The following is a 27,895-nucleotide window of genomic DNA, read 5'->3' on the forward strand; positions in this document are numbered from 1 at the left end:
CGAGGCAGCCCTGCATCCTGGGACTTGTAGTTTCTCGCTCTGCGTGTGAAGATTTTGGTGGTTTTAGAGATTGTCCCTGCCTCTCATTTAGGGGTACGCCTGGAGGTGGGAGACTGCGGAGGAAAGATTGAAACGTGGGAGGGCGGTTTCTTTGCTAACGAGATCGTGCTCTTTATGAAGCAACATCTGTCCCTTGTGAAAAGTTGCTGTGCGTGCAGAAAAGCCAGCACAGCAACGACTAGCTCAATCGGCTGGCCTCATTTCCTCTCTTCCCAGTAGAATTCAATGCTTACTGAAAACTAACCAATTCCCCTCCCCGCGCACTACACCCCCGAGGGTCCTGCCTCTGACTCTGGGTTAGCTCAGCTATTCTGGATCCTGAGCTCACGCACAGAAAATCCAGGCGCCTGCCAATACCGTTACTCAGTTTTGGGGAACTTCTTTCTCATTCCACGCCCCCTTTCCCACCCCCAGCGTTTCCTGTGGTAAGATATACAGGCACCTTTCCAGGAAGGCTGAAACAGCTAAATAAAGTTCACCTTCTACTGTTTTCCAGGAGTGTGGCATGAAGAGAATGTATGTAGGGCCAAGACAACATTGCAAGTTGCTCAACGAGGCACTTTGTGTGCTCAAAAAATAGATAACAGGCTATCCGGAGTTTGTTGAACTGAGGACTTGACAGAAAGGCCTTTTTTTTTATTTGGTTGATTTGGTAGATAAAAGCATTGGCTTTTTATAATTAATTGCAATAATCGAGATTGTCTTGGATAAATTTTTCAAAGCCTTTGCAGAAATCAGAACAAAGATTTTTTGGTTGTAACGGTAGCTCGAAGTAGAGTTTGGTGGGGAGGACAGGCATGGAGATGCAGATGAGGCTAGGCTGTAGGCCCCTTTTCTTTTTTCTTTCCTTCTTTTTTATTGAGAGGGTGTCTCGCTCTGTCTGCCAGGCTGGAGTGCAGTGGCGCAATCTCGGCTCGCAGCGGCCTCCACCTCCCAGGCCCAAGCAATTCTTGTGCCTCTCAGCCCCCTGAGTAGCTGGGATTACGGGTGTGCTCCACCACGCCGGGCGACTTTTTTGTGTGTTTTTAGTGGAGACGGGGTTCACCATGTTGGCCAGGCGGGTCTCAAACTCCTGACCACAAGTGATCGGCCCACCGTGGCCTCCCAAAGTGCTGGGATTACAGGCGTGAGCCACCGTGCCCGGCCTAAAAACATCCTTATAATCGTTCTAAAATCCCATTAGTTTATATTTAACAAAAGTCTCTAAATTACTGGAATTGGAAAATGCATCTAACATAAATAACAATTCTATGTAAATCTATAGTACAGAGTTTTCAGAATAAAATCTCATTTTATGTATTTAGAAATTTTGAGAACTAGATCAAACAAATGTTTTTATTTTCATCTACATACAGTATTTGTAGGGGGAACAGCTTTACAGAAGATAAAATATTTGAGTTCTCTCAATATAGTTATGAAAAACGTTTTTATATGAAAAATTTAAATATATCAGCAAAATAATATAGTGAATATTGATTGTGAATGAATTACCCTGAACAGAAGAGTTTTTAAAATGTAAATAAGCCAAGTGTGGTAGCTTAGGTTCATCTGACACTTTGGGAGGCCCAGGCAGGAGGATCCCTTGATTCCAGGAGCTCAAGACCAGCCTGGGCAACTAAAAGAGACCCTGTCTCCACTAAAAATACAAAAATTAGCTGGGCATGGTGGCATGGCCGGTAGTCCCAGGTACTTGGGAGGCTGAAGTGGGAGGATCACTTGAGCCTGGGAGGTCAAGGCTGCAGTGAGCTATGATGGTGCCACTGCACTCCAGCCTGGGCGACAGAGCAAGACCCTGTCTCAAAAACAAAATAAAAGGCGGGTACAGTGGCTTGCCCTTGTAATTCCAGCACTTTGAGAGGCTGAGGTGAGTAGATAGCTTGAGTCTCAGGAGTTTGAGAGCAAACTGGGCTATGTGGTGAAACTCTCTCTCTACTATTAAAACAAATGTTAAAATAAAAAGAAACAAAATATAAGTAGAAGCTAACTTTTTATGAAATAAAGTTATCCATATAGAGGTATTATCATTATCTCCTTCCGAATACTCCCCCCAATAGACAGTATTTGGAGTTGCCAACACGATCATGTTGTTCTATTGATTTATTTTTATTTTTACTTTTATTTTTGAGACAGGATCTAGCCCTGTCACCCAGGTGCAATCAGGGCTCACTGCAGTCTCAACCTCTTGGGCTCAAGTGATCCTTCCGCCTCAGCCTCCCAAGTAGCTGGGACTACAGGCAGGCACCACGACGCCCAGTGCATTTAAAAATTTTGTAGAGACAGGGTCTCACTTTGTTGCCCAGGCTGTTCTCAAACTCCTGGAATCAAGGGATCCTCTCACCTGGCCCTCCATGTAGTATTGGAATTGTAGGCATGAGCTCCCGCACTTGGCCACACATTATTTTAGACTATGAATTTGTTCCTCTGCAGTGCAAATAACATACCAAATCAAAAACAGTTATAGTTCTGCAGTGGTAAACAAAAGTGTGTCTCTATTACTAAGATGCTCATCCTTCAAGACTGAGCTAAATGTGAAGCCAGTCTGAAGACATTCTGAGGCAAAATTAATCATGTTCTTCTTTGTACTTCTGTGGCATTTGTTTGTTCCTTTTTTTGATACACAGTGTCACTTTGTGGTCCAGGCTGGAGTGCAGTGGTGTGGTCTTGGCTCACTGAAGCCTCGACTTTGGGCTCAGGCAGTCCTACCATGTCAGCCTCCTGGGTAGCTGGGACCACAAGCACACACTACCATGTGTGGTTTATTTTTTGTTTTAGGTTTTTTTTTTCTTTTAATTTTTAATTTTGTAGTGACGGGGTCTCCCTGTATTGCTCAGGCTGGTCTCAAACTCCTGGCCTCAAGAGATCTTCCTGCCTAAACCTCCCAAAGCGCTGGGAATACAGGTGCAAGCCACCACAGCCGGCCACATTTTGTATATTGCGGTATCTCAATTACATTCCATTATATTCTAGCCAATTTTCAGGTGTTTTCCCCCACTATTTAAGCACTGTGGAGTCCCAATTTTATCTAGTATCTTTGTATCCTCTGCTCCTAGCTCAGTCTTGGCAATAGTCACTCAGTACCTCTTTAACAAGTAATGAATCATTGTGTATATAGATGTAAATGATTTCCGACGACAAATCTGATAACACCTATCAATATTACATGAACAAATTCCATTTATTTTCCTCCAATCAGATGACTGAATTAAGGTATCATTCATTTTTGTTCAGATCGTATATTCTTCCTTCTGTGCCAACAGGCTGGAATCATTTTCCGCAAAGGAAACAGTTTTTAGGGATGTCGTCCACGAGAAAAAAAAAGATTTAACCCTGGCTTCTGGGCTTTGTCATTCTCGCATAGCCCTCTGCCCTTCCACACTGTTATAAAGAAGGTAAAACTCTAGGAAGGAGGAGCCGCTCAGCCAAGGACAGAGCGGCGGATTCCCAGCTCGGCTAGCAGGTAACGCGCGCTGCCGGGAAGGCGGAAGGCGGGCGGCAGATTCTGCGCACGCGCGGGCAGCCCAGCTGCCCGGCAGGCGTCAGTGGCGAGGCTTGCGCCGCTTCTGCAGCAGTCGGGTGGGAAACAGTGTCTTGCCGGCGTGGGCCTCTGCAGCTGGGGCGTCCGCAGCCGGTAGTCACTGCGGGATGCTGTTTGTGGCGTTAGGCCGCCCGTGGGCGGTCGAACTGCGTCTCAGCGGAAGTAGGATTGCATTGTGTGCGGCCGCCGCGCACCGAGGTCCCCGGGCCTTTGTCTCCCAGGCGTCCTCCTGCAGCAGGCCTTCGGGGCCGGTAGCCGGCGGGAGTACGGGGCCCTGGGGAGCCGCGCGCCTTCTCCGGCGTCCGGGCCGAGCGCAGGTCGGGCGTCCGAGATCTGGTGTCCCAAGTGAGGCGGGGAGGGCGGGTGTCGCGTCGGGCCTGGGGAGGCCCGGCGACTCTTCGCGACCTCTCCCGGGTGTCCGTGACTGGAGTGCGGGAGGAGCCCCCTCTGCGGGGCTTGGAGAAATAGCAGGCCGAGGGCCCCGGGGTCCTCAGCCTCCGCGAGTCCAGGAGAAAGGCTGGAAAGTGCTTACTTTTATGGTGGTTTCAAATCCACAGGGTTTGTGGTGACGATTATATGCAGTTTTCTACCCTTGAGCAGAAGCTTAGAAGTGTTAATTTGCAAGAAATTGGATGCAGCACCTGGAAATAGAACCGAAAGAGCCAGGTTAACCTGACTTTGAGCTTGTTTTACTTTTATTAGGTGGCTGTACTTTTAAGAATTACTTTGGTCCCTTGGAAAAGGGGAGGATGCAGATGTTAATTCTTTTATTTTGATCTGAATAAATTGTCTCCTAATTCTACTCTGTAAAATATCAGGATTGGCAAACCTGGTTAAAACTTGGAAGAAATGCTTAAAATGGAAATTGGAATCTAATTACATTTCAGCATTGAGGAATTAGGCATGCCTTTTACATTTTGAAGTGTGTACACTGTGAACCTCGTTTTCAGATGTTTGGGGAACTCTTTTTTTCCCTTGAAATTTGATGTAGGATTTCAAGTAAATTTTATTTCTTTTTTTTTGGAGGTGAAGTCTCACTCTGTCACCCAGGCTGGAGTGCAGCGACGTGATCTTGGCTCACTGCAACCTCCGCCTTCCGTGTTCAAGCGATTCTCCTGCCTCAACCTCCCCAGTAGTTGGCATTACAGGCGCGCTCCACCACAGCGCAGCTGATTTTTTTGTAATTTTAGTACCGACGGGGTTTCACCGTGTTGGCCAGGCTGGTCTTAAACTTCTGACCTCAAATGATCCTCCTGCCTCTGCCTGTCAAAGTGCTGGAATTACAGGCGTGAGCCACTGTGCCCAGCCAAATTTTATTTCTTGGCAAGAAATAAAAAGACCAGGGGATACACAGTATTTATAAGGTCTTTAGAGAAAGAATTGATATCTTTTAATACTATTGTATAAATATTTTAGAAGTATTTATAAAAGGCCCGGACTTGAAATATAATCTGAACTTGCAAAGTGTTTTACTTAAATTATTTTAGTAAAATTAGATTTTATTTTTTAGGGATGGGATCTTGCCATGTTGCCCCGGCTGACCTCGAACTCCTGGGCTCAAGTGATCCACCTCAGCCTCCCCAGTAGCTGGGGCTACAGACATGTTCCATTACACCTGCTAAATGTATTTATTTTTTGAAAAGGTGTTGCATTTAAATAGAATGGAAATGATGTCCTCATTAACAGTGGAGTAGAAGAAACTGTTCCACTATTTTTACTTGTTCAAGGTCATACTAGACCTAGAAACCTGAGAGCTGGGATGCAAAGCTAACAAACTCCAACTCTGCAGTTTTCTACTTGTGACTAGAATTAAGGCAGGCCATTCTGTCAGCCAACTGATTTCTTTAGCTCTGTAGATTATTTGGGAGAATTCTTATGTCACCTCGTGTGACAGGTTCTCTTCATTACAATTTTATTTTATTTGAGACGGAGTCGCGCTTTGTTGCCCAGGTTGGCGTACAATGGTGTGGTCTCAGACCACTGCAACCTCTGCCTCCTGGATTCAAGCGATTCTCCTGCCTCAGCCTCCCGAGTAGCTGGCAGGTGCCTGACACCACGCACGGCTAATTGTTTGTATTTTTAGTAGAGACGGGGTTTCACTATGTTGGCCAGGCTGGTCTTGAGCTCCTGACCGCAAGTGATCCGCCCACCGCAGCCTCCCAAAGTGCTAGAATTGCAGGCATGAGCCACTGCTCCTGCCCTCTTCATTACAGTTTTAAAAATAAACTTAAGCCAGGCATGGTGGCTCATGCATGTAATCCCAGCACTTAGGGAGTCCAAGGTGGCAGATCCCTTGAGGTCAGGAGTTCAAGACCAGCCTGGCCAACATGGTGAAACCCCATCTCTACTAAAAATATGGAAATTAGCCAGGTGTTGTGGTGGGCACCTGTAATCCCAGCTACTCAGGAGACTGAGGCAGGAGAAATGCTTAAACCCGGGAAGCGGAGGTTGCAGTAGTGAGCCGCGATCGTACCACTGCCCTGCAGTCGGGGAGACAGAGCGAGACTCTGTCTCAAAAAAAAAAAAACTTAAAAAATTTAAGAAGGTTGATCGATCATAATGATCCCTGTTTCAATAGATCCCTGTTTGTTGGGAAGGATATGTTCGATGCTTACATACGCCATCTGACAAATCAGAAGATGGAAGGCTAATTTATACTGGCAATATGGCCCGAGCAGTGTTTGGTAAGTAATTGGAGGTGAGGGTACTTACTTTTTTTTTTCTCTCTTTTAATTGTAAAAATATCCTTACCATATCTTGTTGTTATGGCATCCCTTAATTACAATGCGTAAGGAAAATTAGATTTTCATTTTTTTCTTGAGGTGTGTTGATAAGTTGTAGAGACCTTTGCATTTTTAGATTTTTATTTGAGACAGAATCTCACTCTGTTGTCCAGGCTGGAGTGCAGTGGCATGATCTTGGTTCACTGTACTCTCCGCCTCCCATGTTCGAGTGATTCTCCTGGTTCAGCCTCCTGAGTAGCTGGGATTACAGGCATGTGCCACCACACTTGGCCAATTTTTGTATTTTTAGTAGAGACAGGGTTTCACCATGTTGGTCAGGCTGGTCTTGAACTCCTCACCTCAAGTAACCCACCCACCTCGGCCTCCTGAAGTATTGGGATTACAGGCGTGAGCCACCACACGCGGCCTCTATTATGTTTTAATATTTGGAAGGGGTAACTTCACCTCATTGCTTTATTTATTTTTTTATTTGTGCTGCTTTTGTTTTTCCAAGTGAACTTTAAAATCAACTTGTTTAGGATCTCAACTTTTTTATTTTCCAAACAGATGGTAATTTTTATTAGGATCATATTAAAATTATAAATTAAAGGTAAGATAAATTTACATTTTAAGTCATTTTTTATTGTGGTTAGATAAACATAAAATTTTTCACTTTAATCATTTTGAAGTATACAGTTTAGAAGCCATTTTTTAAAAACAATTGTTATTTTTTAGAGACAGGGTCTCTGTCATCTAGACTGGAGTGCGGTGGTATGATCATAGTTCACTGCAGCCTCAAACTTGTGGGCTTTACTGATCCTTCCACTTCAGCCTCCCAAATAGCTAGGCCTACAGACGTGTGCCACCACACCTGGCTGATTTTTTTTTTAAGCTAGTCAAATTTAGCAGTGGGGGCATTGTACACCAACTTTAGTGACACCAATGTTAAGTTCTGATAACTCATTACCATCAGACCAGCCTTGGCTAATTTAAAAAAATTTTTTTTGTAGAGACAGGTCTTATGGTGCCTAGGCTGGTCTCAAACTTTAATCATTTTGAAGTATACAGTTTAGAAGCCAGTCCCCCTGCCTACACCTTCGAGTGTGCTGAGATTACAGGCATGAGCCACTGCACTGCGCTAGAAGTCATTTATTTTTAATCTTTCTAAGGTAGTAGGTAAAAATGGTATCTCAGTGTTTTATTTGTATTTTTTATTATTTATTTATTGAGACAGAGTTTTGCCCAGGCTGGAGTGCACAATCTCGGCCCACGCAACCTCCGCCTCCTGGGTTCAAGCAATTCTCCTGCCTCAGCACCCCCAGTAGCTGGGATTATAGGCACATGCCACCAAGCCTGGCTAATTTTTGTATTTTTAGTAGAGACCGGGTTTCGCCATGTTGGCCAGGCTGCTTATCTCAGTGTTTTTTTTTTTTTTTTTTTTGAGACGGAGTCTCGCTCTGTCGCCCGGGCTGGAGTGCAGTGGCCGGATCTCAGCTCACTGCAAGCTCCGCCTCCCGGGTTTACGCCATTCTCCTGCCTCAGCCTCCAGAGTAGCTGGGACTACAGGCGCCCGCCACTTCGCCCGGCTAGTTTTTTGTATTATTTAGTAGAGACGGGGTTTCACCGTGTTAGCCAGGATGGTCTCGATCTCCTGACCTCGTGATCCGCCCGTCTCGGCCTCCCAAAGTGCTGGGATTACAGGCCTGAGCCACCGCGCCCGGCCATCTCAGTGTTTTAATTTGAATGTCTTTCCTTACTAAAGAAGTTGATATCTTTCCCATATGTTTCTCTCTCTCTTTTTTTTTTTTTTTTTTTTTTGAGATGGAGTCTTGCTTTGTCTCCCAGGCTGGAGTGCAGTTTGCAGTCTTGGCTCACTGCAGCCTCTACCTCCTGGGTTCAAGGATTCTCCTGCCTCAACCTCCTGAATAGCTGGGATTACAGGCACATGCCACCATGCCCAGCTAATTTTTGTATTTTTAGTAGAGGTGGAGTTTCAACATGTTGGCCAGGCTGGTCTTGAACTCCTAACCTCAAATGACCCAACCACTTCAGCCTCCCAAAGTGCTGGGATTACAGGCATGAGCCAGTCCCATATGTTTTTTAACCACTGGTGTTATTTCTTTGGTGATTTACTGTTTTAATCTTGGGCATTTAGCCTGATAGAATTTACCACGTTTGAATATTTTATGTTAGATATACTGGAGTGCTTGTTAATAGAGAGTTTTGTTTGATAATCTGCTCTCTGAATCAACTTTTGTAGTACAGTATTAGTAAGGATCTTTAAGTAATATTAACTACTTTATTGTGGAACTGAGGTAGGGCCACTTAAACCCTAAAGCAGATTTCCTGCCTGGAGAGACAGTACATTCTAATGGTCAGCGGCATGGACATTGAAGTCAAAATATGTAAAGTCCTTAAAACAGAGGTTGGAATATAATAAGCACGGTATTTATGGTTTGATTTTGTTGTCTTGAGCTGATACAGTAAGAAGAAAAATGGAAGAATTAGTGGGATAGATTGATTCTTTTATAAAATTTATAAGTATTGATCCTCTCTCTTTTTGTCCCATTTAGGTGTGAAATGTTTCTCTTATTCAACAAGTCTGATTGGCCTTACATTTCTGCCATACTTGCTTACACAAAATAATGCTTTTTTTGAAAGTGTGTCTCTACCTGTTCAAATCGTATTTTATGGCATCATAGGAAGCTTTACGTTGATCACCCCAGTGCTGCTTCACTTTATCACAAAAGGCTATGTCATTCGATTGTACCATGAGGCCACAACAGACACTTATAAAGCCATTACCTACAATGCTTTGCTTGCAGAAACGAGTACATTGTTTCACCAGGATGATGTGAAGATTCCAGATGCTACACATGTGTTTACCACATTTTATGCTAAAACAAAATCACTGTTAGTTAATCCAGTGCTCTTTCCAAACCGCGAAGACTTTGTCCATCTAATGGGTTACGACAAAGAAGAATTCATTTTGGATATGGAAAAACCTAGTGAAGAGAAACAGCATAAAGATGAGAAATGAGCCTATGTTTAAACGTTTGTGCTTAAATGTGATTTACGTTTTAATGTATAATAATAAAATAGCCTTTTGCATTCTGTTAGTGACTGATTGTTAAATAATTTGAATTATCAAAGCTTATAATTTCCAGAGAATGATGTTTGTTTATAATAAAACAAGCTATGTTTGAAAACGAAAACGTAGTATCTGCCATTCGTGTTTTAGAAAAAGGTATGTGAATAAATATGTTCATGCTGTTATAAGAGTTCTGTATTACTGTGGTTGACTCTAAACTGGGGATCTGATGTCAGTAGCAAATGGGAGAGTTACTTTATTCTTTGTATATGGATTTTTCTAAGTGTATAAATATTTTCTGACATTAAAAGACATTTTCTCTTTGAGGAAGACACAGTCGTAGGTGGTGTGGAGCTGTGGTCCACCTGCTCCTGCTCCTGACTCACTGCTCTTTGCTCTTGCCTGAGGACCAAATCTGTCAGGAAGCTGGCTAGGAAGCCTTGCAGCAGCCATGGCTTTTAAAGATACCAGAAAAACACCCGTGGAGTCAGAGGTGGCAATTCACCGAATTCAAATCACTAACGAGTTGCAACGTATAATCCCTGGATAAGTTGTGTGCTGACTTGATCAGAGGAGCAATGGAAAAGAATCAGTGAAAGGACCAGTTTGAATGCCTACCAAGACTTTGAGAATCACTACAACAAAAACTTGTGAAGGTTCTAAGACATGGGATCGTTTCCAGTTGAGAATTCACAAGCGACTCTGACTTGCACAGTCCTCAAATTGTTAAGCAGATTACTTCCATCAGTATTGAGCCAGGAGTTGAGATGGAAGTAGCCATTGCAAATGCTTAAGTTGATTATTTTCATAAATTATCAGTTGTTAAAAAAATTTTTTTAAACCCCAAAATTTCAAGAAATTCACAAATTATGGGAACAGTTTTAAGTCCCCTTTGGTTCAGAACACAGGTTTTTGCCTAACCCCTGGCATGATTGCCCATAAGAACATTCATGTGCAGTTGAACTGGTGGTTAGCTATAAGGGAAATGATAAGTAGTGTTGTTTTCAGTAGTCTTAATTTGTTTCTTCAACTGTGCACTCCTCCCTTGGTGGCACCCTATGGGTTTAGGAAAACCACTGTTAACTAAATAGGTGAAAAATACCTTGTGTAAAATTGCCATCTCTATGCTAGCTTTGTCAAGAATATCCATTGTAAGATTTTTTACCTCTATTGTAAAGTGGAGATTGACTCTTGCCAAGAATTTTTAGCTAGGAACAAGAGGCCTCAAACCACACTATTTAGATCAGTAGATATTTACTAAGTGCCCAATACTGTGCTAGTTACTAAGATCACAGTTAAGAACAAAACACCCAGTCTGTCTTTATGGAGCTACCTAACATTGTCTACGGATACCATAATAGTAAATTTAAACTTTATGGTGTACATGTGTATGAGGGAGGTTGGTGGGGAAGCAGCAGGAGCATCTGATCAAAGAGATCATTCAATTCCCAGGCTTCTAGAAATTTATTCATAGGAGATAAGACAGAAAGTTGTCTTTCTGAGACTTAGAGCCTGCCCTCTGCTTGGATTGTCCAGCTCACCAGACAGAATTCTCACCGCCATTCCTGTGTCATCTGCTCAGGGTGGGTTTTTGCCTGCTTGCTTCTATGTCCTTTGTCCCCTAGATGTATCCTAGCAATGAATGAGAGATGTCTTTCTTTTTTTTCATAGCAATCTACTAGATAAGGCAGGCTTGTCCAACCTGCAGCCCAAGATGGCTTTGAATGTGGCCCAACAAAAATTCATAAACTTACATTTTATTTTTGAGATATATTTTTTAAACTCATCAGCTATCAGTATATTTTATGTGTGGCCCAAGACAATTCTTCAAACGTGGCCCAGGGTAGCCAAAAGATTGGACATCCCTGAGATAAGAGAGATCTTTCTATAAAAAGTTATTCCATGATCAAATGTTTATTATGGATACATTAGAAGTAGAAGGAAGAAAGAGGCTGGGTGTGGTGGCTCTTGCCTGTAATTGCAGCTACTTGGGGGGCTGAGGTGGGAGACCCGCTTGAACCTGGGGGATCAAGACTGCAGTGAGCTGGGATTGCACCACTGCACTCCATCCAGGGTGACAGAGCAAAACCCCATCTCAAAAACAAAAAAGGAAAAATCACTCCTAGTTCCCCCTAGAAAAAGTTGCATTGTTTACATTTTAAAGATCTCTTCCAATATTACCTCTCTTCATCGCTTAAGTACAATATATTTCTTTATGTTATAAATAAAGTTTCAGTGCCGCAAAAGAAATAGCACTCAAATATAAAATTTTCTTTTTTTCTTCTCAGCAAGGCAGTTTACTTCTATAGAAGACTGCACCCTCACAGATGGAGCAATGGTGAGCGCACACCTGGACAAGGGAGGAAAAGGGGGGTCTTATTCCTGACACAGGTGGCCCCTGCTGCTCTGTCGTTCCCCTATTGGCTCAGGTTAGACAGCACAGGCTAAACTAATTCCGATTGGCTAATTTCAAAAGAGCGACAGGGTGAGTGGTTTGGCGGGAAAAATGATTGTGGAGAATGAGCAGGTAACTGGAATGAGTCAGGGTGGAACAGGTAATCAGAAAAGGTTGGTTTGCGAGGAAGTTAAGTTTAAAAGTAGAAGGTAAAGAATTGAACATACTGACATATTGATTCTTTGAAGAGAAATTTAGAACTCATATCTAACATTTACATGTTCTATATCCATGTGATCATTTTATCACTGTGCTCTCGGTCCTGCAGCTGTGAGGAGGACGCTCTGCAGATTCACTGCTCACTGGCTTCCTCCCCCGTGTCCTTGGGACCGCCCGAGGGGAAGATGGCCTCAGGAGTGCAAGTAGCTGATGAAGTATGTCGCATTTTTTATGACACGAAAGTTCGTAAATGCTCCACACCAGAAGAAGTCAAGAAAAGAAAGAAGGTTGTCATTTTTTGTCTCAGTGCAGACAAAAAGTGCATCATTATAGAAGGCAAAGAGATGGTGGAGATGTTGGCATAACTATAACTGATCCTTTCAAGCATTTTGTGGGAATGCTTCCTGAAAAAGATTGTTGTTATCCTTTGTATGATGCAAGCTTTGAAACAAAAGAATCCAGAAGAGTTGATTTTTTTCTTTTTGTGGGCACCAGAACTAGCACCTCTGAAAAGTAAAATGATCTATGCAAGCTCCAAGGATGCAATTAAAAAGAAATTTCAAGACATTTTATCACTATGGAGTGGAGTGAAAAACTTGTTTTTATTGGTTGATATCAGAATAATTCTTCAGAAGACAACTTGGTAGTCTAGGGGAAAAATATGCTTACGCTAAGTGGGAAAGGTGACATCTTAAGGGCATGATCTGGAGTGAGAAACTAGGATAGAGAAAGGATCAGCATGCATAGGATAACAGGATGATTCGGCCGGGCGCGGTGGCTCAAGCCTGTAATCCCAGCACTTTGGGAGGCCGAGATGGGCGGATCACGAGGTCAGGAGATCGAGACCATCCTGGCTAACACTGTGAAACCCCGTCTCTACTAAAAAAAAATACAAAAAACTAGCCGGGCGAGGTGGCGGGCGCCTGTAGTCCCAGCTACTCCGGAGGCTGAGGCAGGAGAATGGCGTAAACCCGGGAGGCGGAGCTTGCAGTGAGCTGAGATCCGGCCACTGCACTCCAGCCCGAGCGACAGAGCGAGACTCCGTCTCAAAAAAAAAAAAAAAAAAAAAAAAAAAAAAGGATGATTCATCACTGAAATAATCAGAAGAACCAACTCAGGCCAAGGTTAGGAGAAACATAGGCACCTCCCTCATGCCACTTTGCTACTCTATCCCAGGCAGAGTAATCTCAGGAAGACTGGGAAGGTAATGAATCTCTCACTGTTTAGGGAAAGTGAATCATTTATTTGCATCACAAAAGTTACCTATTTGCGTGTGAAAAGGCAGGGTGATCCTAGCTGACATCTGGGTTACATCAGGTAATAACCCCATTAACAATAAAATATTGCAATCCTTTTCCCTAATGCAGATTTCACCGTACTGAAAGGCTTTTGGAAGCAAAAGTAACAAGATGGCCATTAGATATAAATGACAGTCTTAGCTTGAATGTATTTGTAAAAATTTTATTCTGATTCTTTTAGAAAACCTTGTACTTGCTTTTATTTTTATTGAGAATTTCGAACACAGAAGTAGAAGAGTACAGTGAACCTGCATGACTCTATCATCCAGATTCAACAATGACCAATTTATAGTCAATATTGTTTCATCTAGACCCTAATCATTTCCCCTCTACTTTTTGGGGAAAGCAAATTCCAGTCATAATAATATTTCTTTCTTAAGTATTTACTTTTGTAACTCTACAAGATGAGGACTTCTTTAAAAATGTAGCCACGATACCATTATCAGATCTACAAAAATGAAACAACCCCACAGCTCTAATATCATCAATCTATCAGTCTGTTTAAATTTCCAATTGCTTCATAATTTTTCCCCACATTTGGTTGGATTTAAGATTCAAATAATCAGACCAGAATGAAGAGTTGGTTTAAAAAATTATATATGTGTGTGTGTGTGTGTATATATATATATATCTCCAAATAAGTTTCATATCTTACACATACCAATCGTTTAAATGGCTTTTAAGACTCTTCTAAAACACATTTAGAAGACATTTAGACATTGAGTCTACCCCCTAGACTCAAGCAATCCTCCCACCTCAAGCCTCCAGGGTAGTGGGACTACAGGCGTGTGCCACCACGCCCAGCTAATTTTTGTATTTTTTGTAGAGATAGTGTTTTACCTGTTGCCCAGGCTGATCTTGAACTCCACCCGTCTCGGCCTCCTAACGTATTGGGATTACAGGTGTGAGCCACTGTACCGGCCAGGCCTTTCCATTTTTTCCCTTGCAAATTATCTGTTGAAGAAATAGTTGTTTGTCACTTAGACCTTCTCATGGTCTAGATTTTCTACTTGTATCCCTGAGCTGTATTTTAACATGTTTCTCTGTCTTCTATACTTCCTATAAATTGGTAAGTAGATCTTAAAACTTCACCAGAGTGAGGTTTGATTATTTTGGACAAAACTGATTTTATAGATGATCATATTTGTTAACTTGCTGCGTAACGAATTACCCCTAAAACTTACATGCTTAAAGCCACAATAAACATTTCTAACACTGCACAGTGTCTGTAGATGTGGAAATGAGGAGTGGCCTAGCTGAGTGGTTTTAGCTCAAGCTCTCTCAGGAGGTAGCTGATGCTGCTGTCATCTGAAGGCTGGGCTGGGGCATGAGGAACCCCCCGTGTCCAAGATGGCTCACTTACATGACTGAGAGTGTGGTACTAGCTCTTTGGCAGGAGGCCTCCGTTTCTCACCACATGGATCTCTCTTTAGTGCTTCTTGCTTCTCCCAGAGTAAGTGATCGAAGAGAGTAAGGTTATACAATGTGTTGTGTGACCTACATGAAATTTGCACACTGTCATTGCACAATACTTTATTGGTTACACAGTCAGCCTTATTCGATGTTGGAGGGGATTCACAAGGACCTGTACACCAGGAGGCAAAGCTCATTGGGAGCTATTTGGAGGCCAGTCCCCGTAGTGTTCTCCCATTAAGAGGTACATAATGTTGTTTTGTCTCTTTGTGATGGTAGCAACCATTGATGCTCAACGCGTAAGTCCACCAATTCATTAGATGTTGAAAAATGGTTATATTCTATTATTCCCTTTTCACTTATTAGCTGAAATACTTCTAAAAATAGAGCTAAAAGTACAAGAAGGCAAGAGAAATTTGCCCCTCTCTGCTATTTGGTAACTGAGTAGTTCAGTTTGTATGGAAAAGTCAGGATAAATGCTTGATTCTGTCCTTTTATTTGCCAGTTTTAAAAATAGATTTGGTTTCCTAGCATCATCTGTTGATAAGTAGACTTAAAAAATATGTTATGAGGCTGGGCACGGTGGTTCACGCCTGTAATCCCACCACTTTGGGAGGCTGAGGGGAGGATTGCTTAAGGCCGCAAGTTCGCAACCAGCCCTGGCAACATAGTGAAACCCTGTCTCTAAGAAAAAACTAAAAAAATTAGCTGGGCATAAGGGTGTATGCCTGTAGTCCCAGCTACTTGGAGGCTCAGGAGGGAGGATCGCTTGAGCCCAGGAGTTTAAGGTTGCAGTGAGCTGTGATCATGCCACTGCCCTCCAGCCTGGGTGAAAGAGGTAGACCCTGTCTCACAAAAATGATAAATAAAATATTATGAGCTTATGGATTTAAATACATTAAAGTATTTCAACTTAGTGCAATTACTATCTTACTAATGTTCATATAGTCATATGGATAGGCTAAATAATGGCACAAAATGTTCACCTCCTAATCACTGGAAGCTGTGAATATTACCTTACATGGCAAAAGGAATTTTGTAGATGTGATTAAATTGAGGATTTTAATTTGGATTGTGCTGAATTGCCCAGCTGGGTCCTTTGTAATCACTGGGGTCCCTATAAGAAAGAGGCATGAAATCAGAGCAGAAGGTGATGAAGTGGGCCAGATGCAGTGGCTCAGGACTGTAATCCCAGCACTTTGGGAGGCGGAGGCAGGCGCATCGCAAGGTCAGGGGTTCAACACCAGCCTGACCAATATGGCGAAACCCCGTCTCTACTAAAAATACAAAAATTAGCTGGGTGTGGTGGCACGTGCCTCCCAGCTACTCGGGAGGCTGAGGCAGGAGAATCACTTGAACCTGGGAGGCAGAGGTTGCAGTGAGCTGAGATTGTATCAGTGCACTCCAGGCTTGGCGACAGAGGGAGGCTCAAAAAAAAAAAAAAAAAAAAAAAAAAAAGAAGGTGATGGGATGATGGAAGCAGAGATTGAAGTATTGAAGTGATGCATTTTGAAGATGGAGAAATACAAGTGTTGTAGCTCTAAAAGCTGAAAAAGGCAAGGAAACATATTCTTCTCCTAGAGTCTCCAGAAGGAAACAGCTCTGTTGACACCTTGACTTTAGTACAGTGAAACTGATTTCAGACTTCAGACCTCCAGAACTGTAAGAGAATACATTTACAGTTTTTGTTTGTTTTTTGAGATGGAGTCTTGCTGTGTCGTCCAGGCTGGAGTGCAGTGGTGCAATCTCAGTTCACTACAACCTCCGCCTCCTGGGTTCAAGCAATTCTCAGGCCTCAGCCTCCCGAGTAGCTGGGATTACAGGCGCCTGCCACCACGCCTGGCTCATTTCTTGTATTTTTAGTAGAGATGGGGTTTCGCCATGTTGGCCTGGTTGGTCTGGAACTCCTGACCTCAGGTGATCCACCCGCGTTGGCCTCCCAAAGTGCTGGGATTACAGGCATGAGCCACTGTGCCCAGGCTATGTTATTTAAAGCCATGAAATCTTTTGGCAATTTGTTACAGACATTATAGGAAACTAGAAACACCTATCTTTGGTCAGTGGAACCATCTTCAAATTGGTTATCTAATATAATAAAGTGTTTTAGGCTCATTTTGTACATTTTCTACCCCAGACTCCAAGGAGTGTTGGTTGCTTATAGTGGGAAATGGTATTTTGAGACTGCTAAGGGTTTTTAAATCATGGGATTTTGCCTTTTTGCCTTTTAAATTTATTTTAAAATTGTGTTTTTTAAAGAATTTACCATCTAACCAGTTTTAAGCATAGAGTTCAGTGGTGTTAACTATATTCACATTGTTGTGCAACAGATCTCTAGAACTCTTTCATCTTGTCAACCTGAGACTCTATGCCCATTGAACAACTCCCTATTTCCCCCTCCTCCCTTGGACTTTTGCATTTTTGAAAATGGCAGGGCCAACAGCCATGGCTCAAACCTGTGGTCCCAGCTGAGCCCAGGAATTTGAGGCTGCAGTGTGTTAGGATCACATCGGAGAATAACCACTGCACCCCAGCCTGGGCAACACAGTGAGACTTTGTCTCTAAAAAAATGGAAAGAAACACATTTCTGTTTTAAAATATTTTTGCCAACATATGATTATTTTCTTCTTAAGTGTGCAGATTTTTAGCCAAACTTCCATGCCATTTTTGGCTACTAACCCTAAACTATATCCTATAAAGGATTTCAAGTAGCAAAATATCTAAAGGAATAACTGGCTTTCTAAAATGGAGTAAGAGTTTTGAAATGAAATACATGTCACAACAAAATGATGACATTTCATTATTAGGACTCAAAACATTCTCTTGAGGTCTAGCTTGTTGTAGGTGAATGCATTATTAAGACTGGTGGAGTCCCTGCCCACAGCACAGAATTACAGCTAGTGTCCCCTGTTTGGGGTCTTATCTGGCCCTGTTGTGTCCTGTAACTAAACCTGCTGCTGAAAAGAAATAGTTCCCATGAGACTGTTCACTTCAGATCCATAGGTGCAGCTCTCTGGGCCATGATAATTTGATTTGTTGTTGTTATTGTTGTTTTTTGAGATGGAGTCTCGCTCTGTCACCCAGGCTGGAGTGCAGTGACATGATTTTGGCTCACTGCAACCTTCACTTCCTGGGTTCAAGCAATTCTCTTGCCTCCGCCTCCTGATTAACTGGGACTACAGGCACTTGCCACCACACCTGGCTAATTTTTGTATTTTTAGTAGAGACAGGGTTTCACTGTGTTGGCCAAGCTGGTTTCAAACTCCTGACCTCAGGTGATCTGCCCACCTTGGCCTCCCAAAGTGCTGGTATTTACAGAGGTGAGCCACTGCGCCCGGCCTGTTTGTTTGTTTTTGAGACCAAGTCTCACTCTGTCGCCCAGGCTGGAGTGCAGTGGCCCGATCTTGGCTCACTGCAACCTCTGCCTCCTGGGTTCAAGCGATTCTCCTGCCTCAGCCTCCTGAGTAGCTGGGACTACAGGTGTGCGCCACCATGCCTCGCTAATTTTTGTATTTTTAGTAGAGACAGAATTTCACCATGTTAGCCAGGCTGGTCTTGAACTCCTGACCTCAAGTGATCCACCTGCCTTAGTATCCCAAAATGCTGGGATGACAGGCAGGAGCCACTATGCCCGGCTGAGAATTTGTTTTATAAAGCAGGAGTCCCCATTCCCTGGGGGCCATGGACCAGTACCAGTCCATGGCCTGTTAGGAATCTGGCTGTGGCTTGTTAGGAACTGGGCTGCACAGCTGGAGGTGCGCAGCAGGTGAGCGAGCATTACCACCTGAGCTCCAGCTCCTGTCAGACCAGCAGCAGCATTAGATTCCCAGCGGGGAGCAGGAACCTTGTTATGAAGTATACATGCAAGGGATCTAGGTTGCATGCTCCTTATGATAATCTAATGCCTGATGATCTAGGGTGGAACAGTTTCACCCCGAAACCATCCCTCCCCATCCCCTCAGTCCGTGGAAAAATTGTCTTCCAAGAAACTGGTCCCTGAGGCCAAAAATGTTGGGAACTGCTGGTATACAGAGCTGTGGGAGAGAAAAGCAATGCAGAGGGAAAAGGAGTTCCTGTCTGTTGAGACTTTCAGGGGGACCTAGGGACTGGTTTTGTTACAGTTGACTGGGAAGTGTCTTGTTTATTTTATTTTATTTTTCATTTAAAAAATTTTTTCGAAATGGAGTTCTGTTGCCCAGGCTGGAGTACAGTGGTGCCATCTTGGCTCACTGCAAACTCTGCCTCCCAGGTTCAAGTGATTCTCCTTCCTTAGCCTTCTGAATAGCTGGGATTACAGGAGTGCGCCAATCACACCTGGCTAATTTTTGTATTTTTAGTAGAGATGGGTTTCACCACATCAGCCAGGCTGGTCTTGAACTCCTGACCTCAAGTGATCCACCTGCTTTGGCCTCCCAAAATGCTGAGATTACAGGCGTGAGCCACCACACCTGGCCAAAGTGTCTTGTTTTATTTTTAAGGCTTTGATCACTCTCATTTACAGTAAGTGTTTGAAGAGTACATTCTAAATCATTTTTCTTTCTTCCTTTGCAGGAAGTGCTCAAATGTTAAGCACACACACACAAAAAGAGGAAACAGTTGGATAGGAACTCAGAAATCATGTGACTGATGACTAAGTTAAATCTTTTCTGCTTACTGAAAAGGAAGAGTCTGATGATTAGTTATTGATCCTCTTTGCATTTGTAAAGTTTTGGAGATATTGAATCATGTTACCATTTCTGTTTTTTTCCACCCTATTTTCTTCCATATTTACTGAAGCTCAGAAGCACTATTGGGTCTGCAACTCATCTGACGCAAGTATTTCATACACCTACTGTGGTAAGTAAAACTGCAAAACAAATCATTGTAGCATCAACTATTTTGAGGGTAAGTTTTCACAAGAACCTTACACTGTTGTGGCTGAAACACAGGAAATGTCAGTGTGTTCCAGCTGCTGTGGTGGACGCCGCCACCAGGAAAAGCAATAGCTGGCAGCTGCCCTGTGAGAATCTTTTCAACCCCTCACAGAGCTCGCGAGTCTCTAAACTGTGTTGTGCTTGACCTCCAAGTGCTTCTGTTCCCTGTGTCATCTTTCTCTACCCTGAGCCCAGTTTTGCGTTCTGCCCAGTTTCAGTAAAACCGTCTGCTTCTGAGCTTTCGCCTCAGCCTTGACACTTACTAGTTCTTCTTCTTGAGATGGTAGAGCAGTCCCAGCTGCTTCCTGTAGTTGATTTCTGCTCCAAGCTGTGACTTTTGAGGGCTCTTGGAACCATCTCCCTAACTGGATGTAAGCCTGTTTCTGTCACTAGCTGTGTGACCTGAAGCAAAGTACTCCAGCCTTTTTAGCACTAAAGTGAAAGTGATTTTGTAGCCTACTTGATAAGGGTGTTGTGAGGTGAAGTTTTTTAGCACAGGGTCACGTAAAGACAATACTCTTAATTTTTTTTTGGAGTCAGCCATACCCTAATGCTATTCACTGGCTGTATCACTGTCCGCTGCCCCAGCTGCTCATTAGCAAGCGTCCTCGGGTCTGAAGGCACAGTGTCAGGCCTGACAGCTGTTTTGGTTCGGTACTTTCCACCGTGCGGCTCACCGTGGGTTGGCTGCCCTTTTCCACCCACTGGCACTATCCGGAAGGTTTAAAGTGGTGCTTCCCAAAATACCAGTTCTTTAAGATTCTTTTGGGAAAATAGGATCTATGGCCTAATCATCTGGGAGAGATTTACAGATGTACTTTGAGTTCTGAGAAGTTCTGCAGTAAAAGTACCTGTTTGACCACAACATTTTCAATTTCATTTGTTGTTTGTTTGGTTTTTAGTCTGGAGGGTATGTTAACTCTCTTGAGAAACATGCTCTGCCAAATGCTAATATAAAGTGACTTTCGGGAAATTGGGATAATTGCCACATGTGAGAAGAAGACTTAGGAATGTGGCCAGTCACACACCATGGCCCTTCTTCTCCTGGTGGGTTGCACTGAATTCCCTCTCAACGTATCTCTAAAATCTCTCCATGCTACAAGATCCTTTTGCATTCCGCTCTTCCAGCAAGGCTCCTACTCTACTTGGCCCCCACTTCCCTTTCCTGTTTTGGCCCTTTTGTACCATGTGCGAATTATGCCACTCTGTGTGTGTGTGCCTGTGTGTGTGTGTGCGCGCACGCACGGAGTTTTGCTCTGTTGCCAGGCTGGAGTGCGGTGGCATGACTTTGGCTCATTGCAACCTCTGCCTCCCAAGTTCAAATCATTCCCCTGCCTCAGCCTCCTGAGTAGCTGGGACTACAGGTGCATGCCACAGCACCTGGCTAATTTTTGTTTTTTGTATTTTAGTAGACACAGGGTTTCACCATGTTGACCAGGATAGTTTCAATCTCCTGATCTCGTGATCCGCCCGCCCCGGCCTCCCAAAGTACTGGGATTACAGGCATGAACCACCTCACCCGGCTTATGCCACTCTTTATATGATCTTTATGGATATAACATTTTGTATTATTATTTAGCTTTTAGTCTTTTCTTAACAATAACTCAATTTGTCTTTTAAAAACATTTCACATTTTATCATATTTTATCATTTATTTTTGAGACAGGGTTTTGCTCTGTTGTGCAGGCTGGAGTCAGTGGCATGATCTCCACTAACTGCAACCTACACTTCCCTGGCTCAAGCCATCCCCCTAGCTCAGCCTTTCTAGTAGCTGGGACTACAGACATGTGCCACCATGTGTCTTGGTTAATTAATTAACTTGGCTAATTATTAATTAATTTTTTTTGTTTTTTAGTTTCACTCTTGTTGCCCAGGCTGGAGTGCAATGGCGTGATCTTGGCTCACTGCAACAACTGCCTCCCGGGTTCAAGCGATTTTCCTGTGTCAGCCTCCTGAGTAGCTGGGATTATAGGTGCCCACCACCTATAATTTTTGTATTTTTAGTAGAGACAGGGTTTTGCCATGTTGACCAGGCTGGCCTCGAACTCCTGACCTCAGGTGATCCGCCCACCTCGGCCTCCGAAAGTGTTGGGATTACAGACATGAGCCACCGCAGCTGGCCTAATTATTAATTTTTTTGTAGAGATGGAGTCTTGCTATATTGCCCAGGCTGGTCTAGAACTCCTGGGCTCAAGAGATTCTCCCACCTTGGCCTCCCAAAGTCCTGGGATTGCAGATATGAGCCACTGCACCTGGCTTAAAATTTCACATTTTAATCATTTTTGAGTGTTTGGCTCAATTGTATTAAGTATATGCACGTTGCTGTGAAACCATCACCATTGGTTTATCTTTTTATTTGACTTTCTAATTTTTTTTTTCTTTGAGACAGTCTCACTCTGTCTAGGCTGGAGTGCAGTAGTATGATCTCAGCTCACTGCAACCTCTGCCTCCTGGGTTCAAGCAATTCTCGCGCCTCAGCCTCGTAAATAGCTGGGATTACAGGCGTGCACCACCATGCCCGGCTAATTTGATTTGACTTTATGAAGGAGGATCTTCCTTCTTTCTCTCTGAGAAATCCTGTGGTCCTTTCCTGCTGCCCCACTGTCAAAGGGACTGTGGACAAGCCACTGGAATACACATCTACAGCAAGATGCTGCTTGCTGCCATCCCCACTGCCATATGTATGACTGCCTTCCCAGCCTGAGAGAATCCATCCCGCCAGGCCAAAAATGCATTACCTGTGGGAAGCACTGATTCCTCTAGGTACTATTGTGATTCTGCTAGGTACTATTGTGAGGGTGTTGGTGACAACAACCTCTGATTCACTGTGATGATGATCTCCATGAAAAAGCAGAGATAAATTTCCATTTGGTCAAGCTGCTGGGCATCTAAGTGTATAGTTTTTTAAGCACAGGGTCTTGCTCTCTCACCCAGGCTGGAGTGCAATGGTACAATCATGGCTCACTGCAGCCTCAAACTCTGAGGCTCAAGTGATTTTCCCACTTCAGCCTCCCAAGTAGCTGGGACGACAGGCCTGCACCATCATGTCTGGCTAATTTTCTTTTTTTTTTTTTTTTTTTTTTTTTGAGACGGAGTCTCGCTCTGTCACCCAGGCTGGAGTGCTATGGCCGGATCTCAGCTCACTGCAAGCTCCGCCTCCCGGGTTCACGCCATTCTCCTGTCTCAGCCTCCCGGGTAGCTGGGACTACAGGCGCCGCCACGTCGCCCGGCTAGTTTTTTGTATTTTTTTAGTAGAGACGGGGTTTCACCGTGTTAGCCAGGATGGTTTCGATCTCCTGACCTCGTGATCCGCCCATCTCGGCCTCCCAAAGTGCTGGGATTACAGGCTTCAGCCACCGCGCCCGGCCATGTCTGGCTAATTTTCAAATTTTTTGTAGTGACGGAGTTTTGCCATGTTGTCCATGCTGGTTTTGAGCTCCTGGACTTAAGCAATCTCCCTTCCTCAGTTTCCCAAAGTGCTGGGATTACAGGCCTGAGCCACTGATTCAGGGCTACAGTGTCTTAATTAGTTCAGGTGCCATAACAAAATACCGCAGACTGGATGGCTTAAACAACAAACATCTATTTTTTCACAGTTCTGGAGGGTAGAAGTCCAAGATCAAGGTGTCTGCATAATTGGGTTCTCCTGAGACCTCTCTCCTTGGCTTGCTGCTGTGTTTTGAATTTTGTGCCCTTGCAGACTCATGTTGAAATTTAATTGCCATTGTGATGATATTAAGAGGTGGGACCTTTAAGAGGTGATTAAGCCATGGAGGCTCTTCCTCTCGTGAATAAATTAATGTCATTATTGAGGGAGTAAGTTTCTTATAAAAGGACAAGTTTAGCCCCCATATGTCTCTTGCTTTTGCCCCCTCTTGCCCTTTTGCTCCTCCACCAGCAGATGAGACAGCAAGAAGTTCCTTGTCAGATGCCAGTACCTTGACATGGAACTTACCAGCCTCCAGAACTGTGAGAAATAAATTTCTATTCTTTTTTTTTTTTTGAGATGGCGTCTCGCTCAGTCGCCCAGGCTGGAGTGCAGTGGCGCAATCTCGGTTCACTGCAAGCTCCACCTCCTGGGTTCACAGCATTCTCCTGCCTCAGTCTCCCGAGTAGCTGGGACTACAGGCACCCGCCACTACGCCCTGCTAATTTTTTTGCATTTTTAGTAGAGATGGGGTTTCACTGTGTTAGCCAGGATGGTAAATTTCTGTTCTTTATGAGGTACCCAGACACCAATATTCTGTTATAGCAGCACAAAGTGGACTAAGACACTCGCAGCTGGCTGCTTTCTCACTGTGTCCTCCCATGGCCTTTCCTCTGTGTGTGCACATCCCTGGTGTCTCTTTGTGTGTTCAAATTTCCTCTTCTTGTAAGAACACCAGCAAGATTGGATTAGGGCCCATCCTAACAGCCTCATTTTAACTTAATTACCTCTTTAAAGGCACTGTCTCCAAATGCAGTGACATTCGGAGGGACTGGAGCCTCAACATATGAATGGGGACGGGGGAATGAGGACACATTTCTGTCAGTCCATAATATACAGAAATGACAAAAATTGGCTGATTTATTCTCCCAATTTTGGGAAAGGCAAAAAATGTGGGTGTATGAGTTGGTTTCCAGGGCCTTAGGCACATGCTCTCCTATGATCCCGAGTCGTTGGTCTCAGTTCTAATCTTTTTTTTGCTACAGATGGTTAGAAAATCCAAGGAATTAATAGATTATTTAATGAAACCAATATTCTCTGAGCATTTAGCATGCGCCTACTCTAGGAACGGAGGAGATAATTGAGTTAACAACGAAGACAAAAGTCCCTGCCCTTATGGATTCAGTAAAATATTCAGCATGTCAGATGGTGGTAATTGCTGTGAAAGAAAAATAAGGCTGGAGGGTGCGGGGTAGAGGGTGCAACGATGCAAAGGTAGAGAAGCTGGGGGGCTGCATTTTAAATCAGGATGGCCAGCCAGATGTGATGGCACTCACCTGTAGTATAGCCCAGCTACTCAGGAGGCTGAGGCAGGAGGATGGCTTGAGCCCAGGAGGTCAAGGCTGCAGAGAGCCATGTTTGTGCCACTGCACTCCAGTCTGGACAACAGAGCAAGACCGAACCTCGCTAATTTTTAAATTTTTTGTAGAGACAGGGTCTTGCTGTGCTGCCCAGGTCAGTCCCAACCCCTGGGCTCAAGCAATTCTCCTGCCTCGGCCTTCCAAAGTGCTGAAATTACATGCATGAGCCACCATGCTAGGCCTAAAACCTGTTTCTTTTCTTTCTTTCTTTTCTTTTTTTTTTTTTTTTTGAGACAGAGTCTCGATCTGTCACCCAGGCTGGAGTGCAGTGGTGCAATCTCAGCCCATTGCAACCTCCACCTCCCAGGTTCAAGTGATTTTCGTGCCTCAGCCACACAAGTAGCTGGGGCTGCAGGTGTGCATCACCATGCCTGGCTATTGTTTTGTGTTTTTAGTAGAGATGAGGTTTCACCATGTTGGCCAGGCTGGTCTTGAACTCCTGACTTCAAATGATCTGCCCACCTTGGCCTCCTAAAGTTCTGGGATTACAGGCGTGAGCCACTACGCCTGGTCCTAGCTAATTTCTGTATTTTTTGGGATGGGATTTACTTTTTTGAGATGGAGTCTTTCCCTGTCACCCAGGCTGGAGTGCAGTGGCACGATCTTGGCCCACAGCAGTCTCTGCCTCCCTTTCTCAGTAGCAGGGATTACAGGAGTGTGCCACCACACAGTTCTCCTGCCTCAGCTTTCTGAGTAGCAGGGATTACAGGAGTGCGCCACCACGCCCAGCTAATTTTTCTATTTTTAGTAGAGATGGGGTTTTACCATGTTGGTCAGGCTGGTCTCAAACTTCTGACCTCAGGCGATCTGCCCACCTGGACCTCCCAAAGTGCTGGGATTACAGGCGTGAGCCACGACGCCCGACCTGTATTTTTTAAATAGACACCAGGCTGATCTTGAACTCCTGATTTTAGGGGTTCAGCCTGCTTTGGCCTCCCAACGTGTTGGGATTACAGGCATGAGCCACCGTGTCTGGCCTTAAACCTGTTTCTGTCTAAGTCTTCTCCATCTCATCATCCACCTAATTCCTTAGGGCCCAGACCAGAAGTATCCTTAAGTATCTCTTTCCCTCACCTATTACATTATTGTATTAGTCATTCCTGTTTTCATGATCTTCAGATTCTATTCTATATCCAAGTGCTTCTCACTGCTCTCTAACACTCATGCCACATTTGTCTCTCCTTGGCCTCTACAAAAACCTCTTAAATTGCCCTCCCTCTGCTTCAGTTTTTGCCACCATACAATCTATTCTTGGCACAGAGGCCAGAGAGATCTTTGCAAAATGAAAATAAGTCAGATAATGTGACTTCTCCTGCTGAAAATCCTCCAGTAGCTTTTCACTACAATTAGAGTGAAATCTCAGCTTTATACCAAGACCTCCAAGACTCCTCAGGATCTAGAGTTACAGTCAGATCCCACCCACTAGGGGGTCCTTCCCACAAGTTTGCCTCTCAGCTCAGATGCCATGTGCAAGCCCTAGTTTGACACCTGTGGTTCTCACTGGCTATAAATTGGAGGTTCCCCTTTCTTGGGTTTGATCATTTATTAGACTAGCTCTCAGAACACAAGGAAACACTCATTTATGTTTACTGGTTTATTATTATTATTATTATTATTATTATTTTTTTTTTTTTTTGTGACGGAGTCTTGCTCTGTCGCCCAGGCTGGAGTGCAGTGGCCAGATCTCAGCTCACTGCAAGCTCCGCCTCCCGGGTTTACGCCATTCTCCTGCCTCAGCCTCCAGAGTAGCTGGGACTACAGGCGCCGCCACCTCGCCCGGCTAGTTTTTGTATTTTTTAGTAGAGACGGGGTTTCACCGTGTTCACCAGGATGGTCTCGAACTCCTGACCTCGTGATCCGCCCGTCTCGGCCTCCCAAAGTGCTGGGATTACAGGCTTGAGCCACTGCGCCCGGCCTTTACTGGTTTATTATAAAGGATATTATTAATACAAAGGATACAGACAAATAGCCAGATAAAAGAGATACATAAGGTAAGGTGCAGGATAAGGGAACCAGAATGTCCATGTCCTCTCTGGGCGCACCATCCTCCTAGCATCTCCACATATTCATCAACCCAGAAGCTCTCCTAACCCTGTCATTCAGAAATTTTTATGGGGGGGTTCATCATGTAGGCATAATCGAATGTTAACTCTGTCTGTAGTCCCTCTCTCCTTCCTGCAGGATGGGAGGTGGGGCTAAAAGTTCCAAGCTTCTCATCACGGCTTGGTCTTTCTGGTAACTGGCCCTTATCCATGAACCCACCAAGAGTCACCATTAGAAAAAAAGACGCTGCTATTGCCCAGGACAGTCCAAGGAACTAGAAGCTTTGGGCAAGAAATTGGCATCAAACATCAAATGTTAGGACAAAAAAATTCTCTTACCACTCCCATTGTTCTGTAAACTACAGGATTTTAGGATCTCTGTGCCAGAAACTGGGGCAAAGACAAAATATGTATTTCTTATTATTTTACAATATCACAAATTCTGTATACATTTTATAGTTATTTTTTTTCTAGTTCTGTAAAAAAATGTCATTGGTGCCAGGCGTGGTGTCTCATTCCTATAATCCTAGTGCTTTGAGAGGCTGAAGTGAGAGGATCGCTTGAAGCCAGGAGTTCAAGACCAGCCTGAGCAACATAGTGAGGCCCCATCTCTACAAAAAAATGAAAAAAAAATTCACTGGGTGTGGTGGCATACACCTGTAGTACTAGCTACTCAGGAGATTGAGGTGGGAGAATCACTTGAGCCCAGGAGTTTGAGGTTGCTGTGAGCTATGATTGTGCCACTACACTTTATCCTGGGTGACAGAGTGAAATCCTGTGTCTCTCTCTCTCTCAACAACAACAACAACAACAACAACAACAACAACAACAACAAATACCATTAGGATTTTGACAGAGATTGCTTCAAATCTGGATCTGTAGAACACTTTGGATGGTATGAACATTTTAGCAACGTTGTCTTCCAATCTATGAGCAAGGGATATCTTTCTGGTTGTTTTCGTCCTGTTAATTTCTTTGATCAATTTATTTTGTTGCTTTTACTATACAAGTCTTTAACTTCCTTAGTGAAGTTTATTGTATTCCTCCTGGTACCATTGTAAATTGGATTGTTTTTCTAATTTGTTTTCCAGATAGCTTGTTATAATTTTTTTTTTTTTTTTTTTCTGAGGCAGAGTGTTGCT

General features: G+C 43.8%; 2 protein-coding genes across 3 annotated transcripts in view; both read left to right on the forward strand.

Moving 5' to 3' along the window:
- Nucleotides 1-3,562: 3,562 nt before the first annotated feature.
- On the forward strand, nucleotides 3,563-10,510 carry TMEM70 (transmembrane protein 70). The gene is made up of 3 exons (XM_010365999.2): nucleotides 3,563-3,912; nucleotides 6,174-6,279; nucleotides 8,892-10,510. The coding sequence occupies exons 1-3, from the start codon at nucleotides 3,703-3,705 to the stop codon at nucleotides 9,356-9,358; spliced, it is 783 nt and encodes a 260-aa protein (XP_010364301.1). The 5' UTR covers nucleotides 3,563-3,702; the 3' UTR covers nucleotides 9,359-10,510.
- An 8,831-nt stretch (nucleotides 10,511-19,341) lies between these two features.
- LY96 (lymphocyte antigen 96) overlaps nucleotides 19,342-27,895 on the forward strand; it is a 118,449-nt gene continuing 109,895 nt past the window's right edge. The window contains exon 1 of one of the 2 annotated variants that reach the window (XM_010366001.1): nucleotides 19,342-19,567. In XM_010366001.1, coding sequence (XP_010364303.1) covers nucleotides 19,456-19,567 — 112 coding nt within the window. In that variant the 5' untranslated portion in view covers nucleotides 19,342-19,455. The remainder of the gene's footprint in view (nucleotides 19,568-27,895) is intronic. The other variant, XR_004059295.1, reaches the window with a different exon arrangement.

This window comes from Rhinopithecus roxellana, chromosome 9, assembly GCF_007565055.1.
Source record: "Rhinopithecus roxellana isolate Shanxi Qingling chromosome 9, ASM756505v1, whole genome shotgun sequence".
In the NCBI taxonomy this organism is placed as follows: domain Eukaryota; kingdom Metazoa; phylum Chordata; class Mammalia; order Primates; family Cercopithecidae; genus Rhinopithecus; species Rhinopithecus roxellana.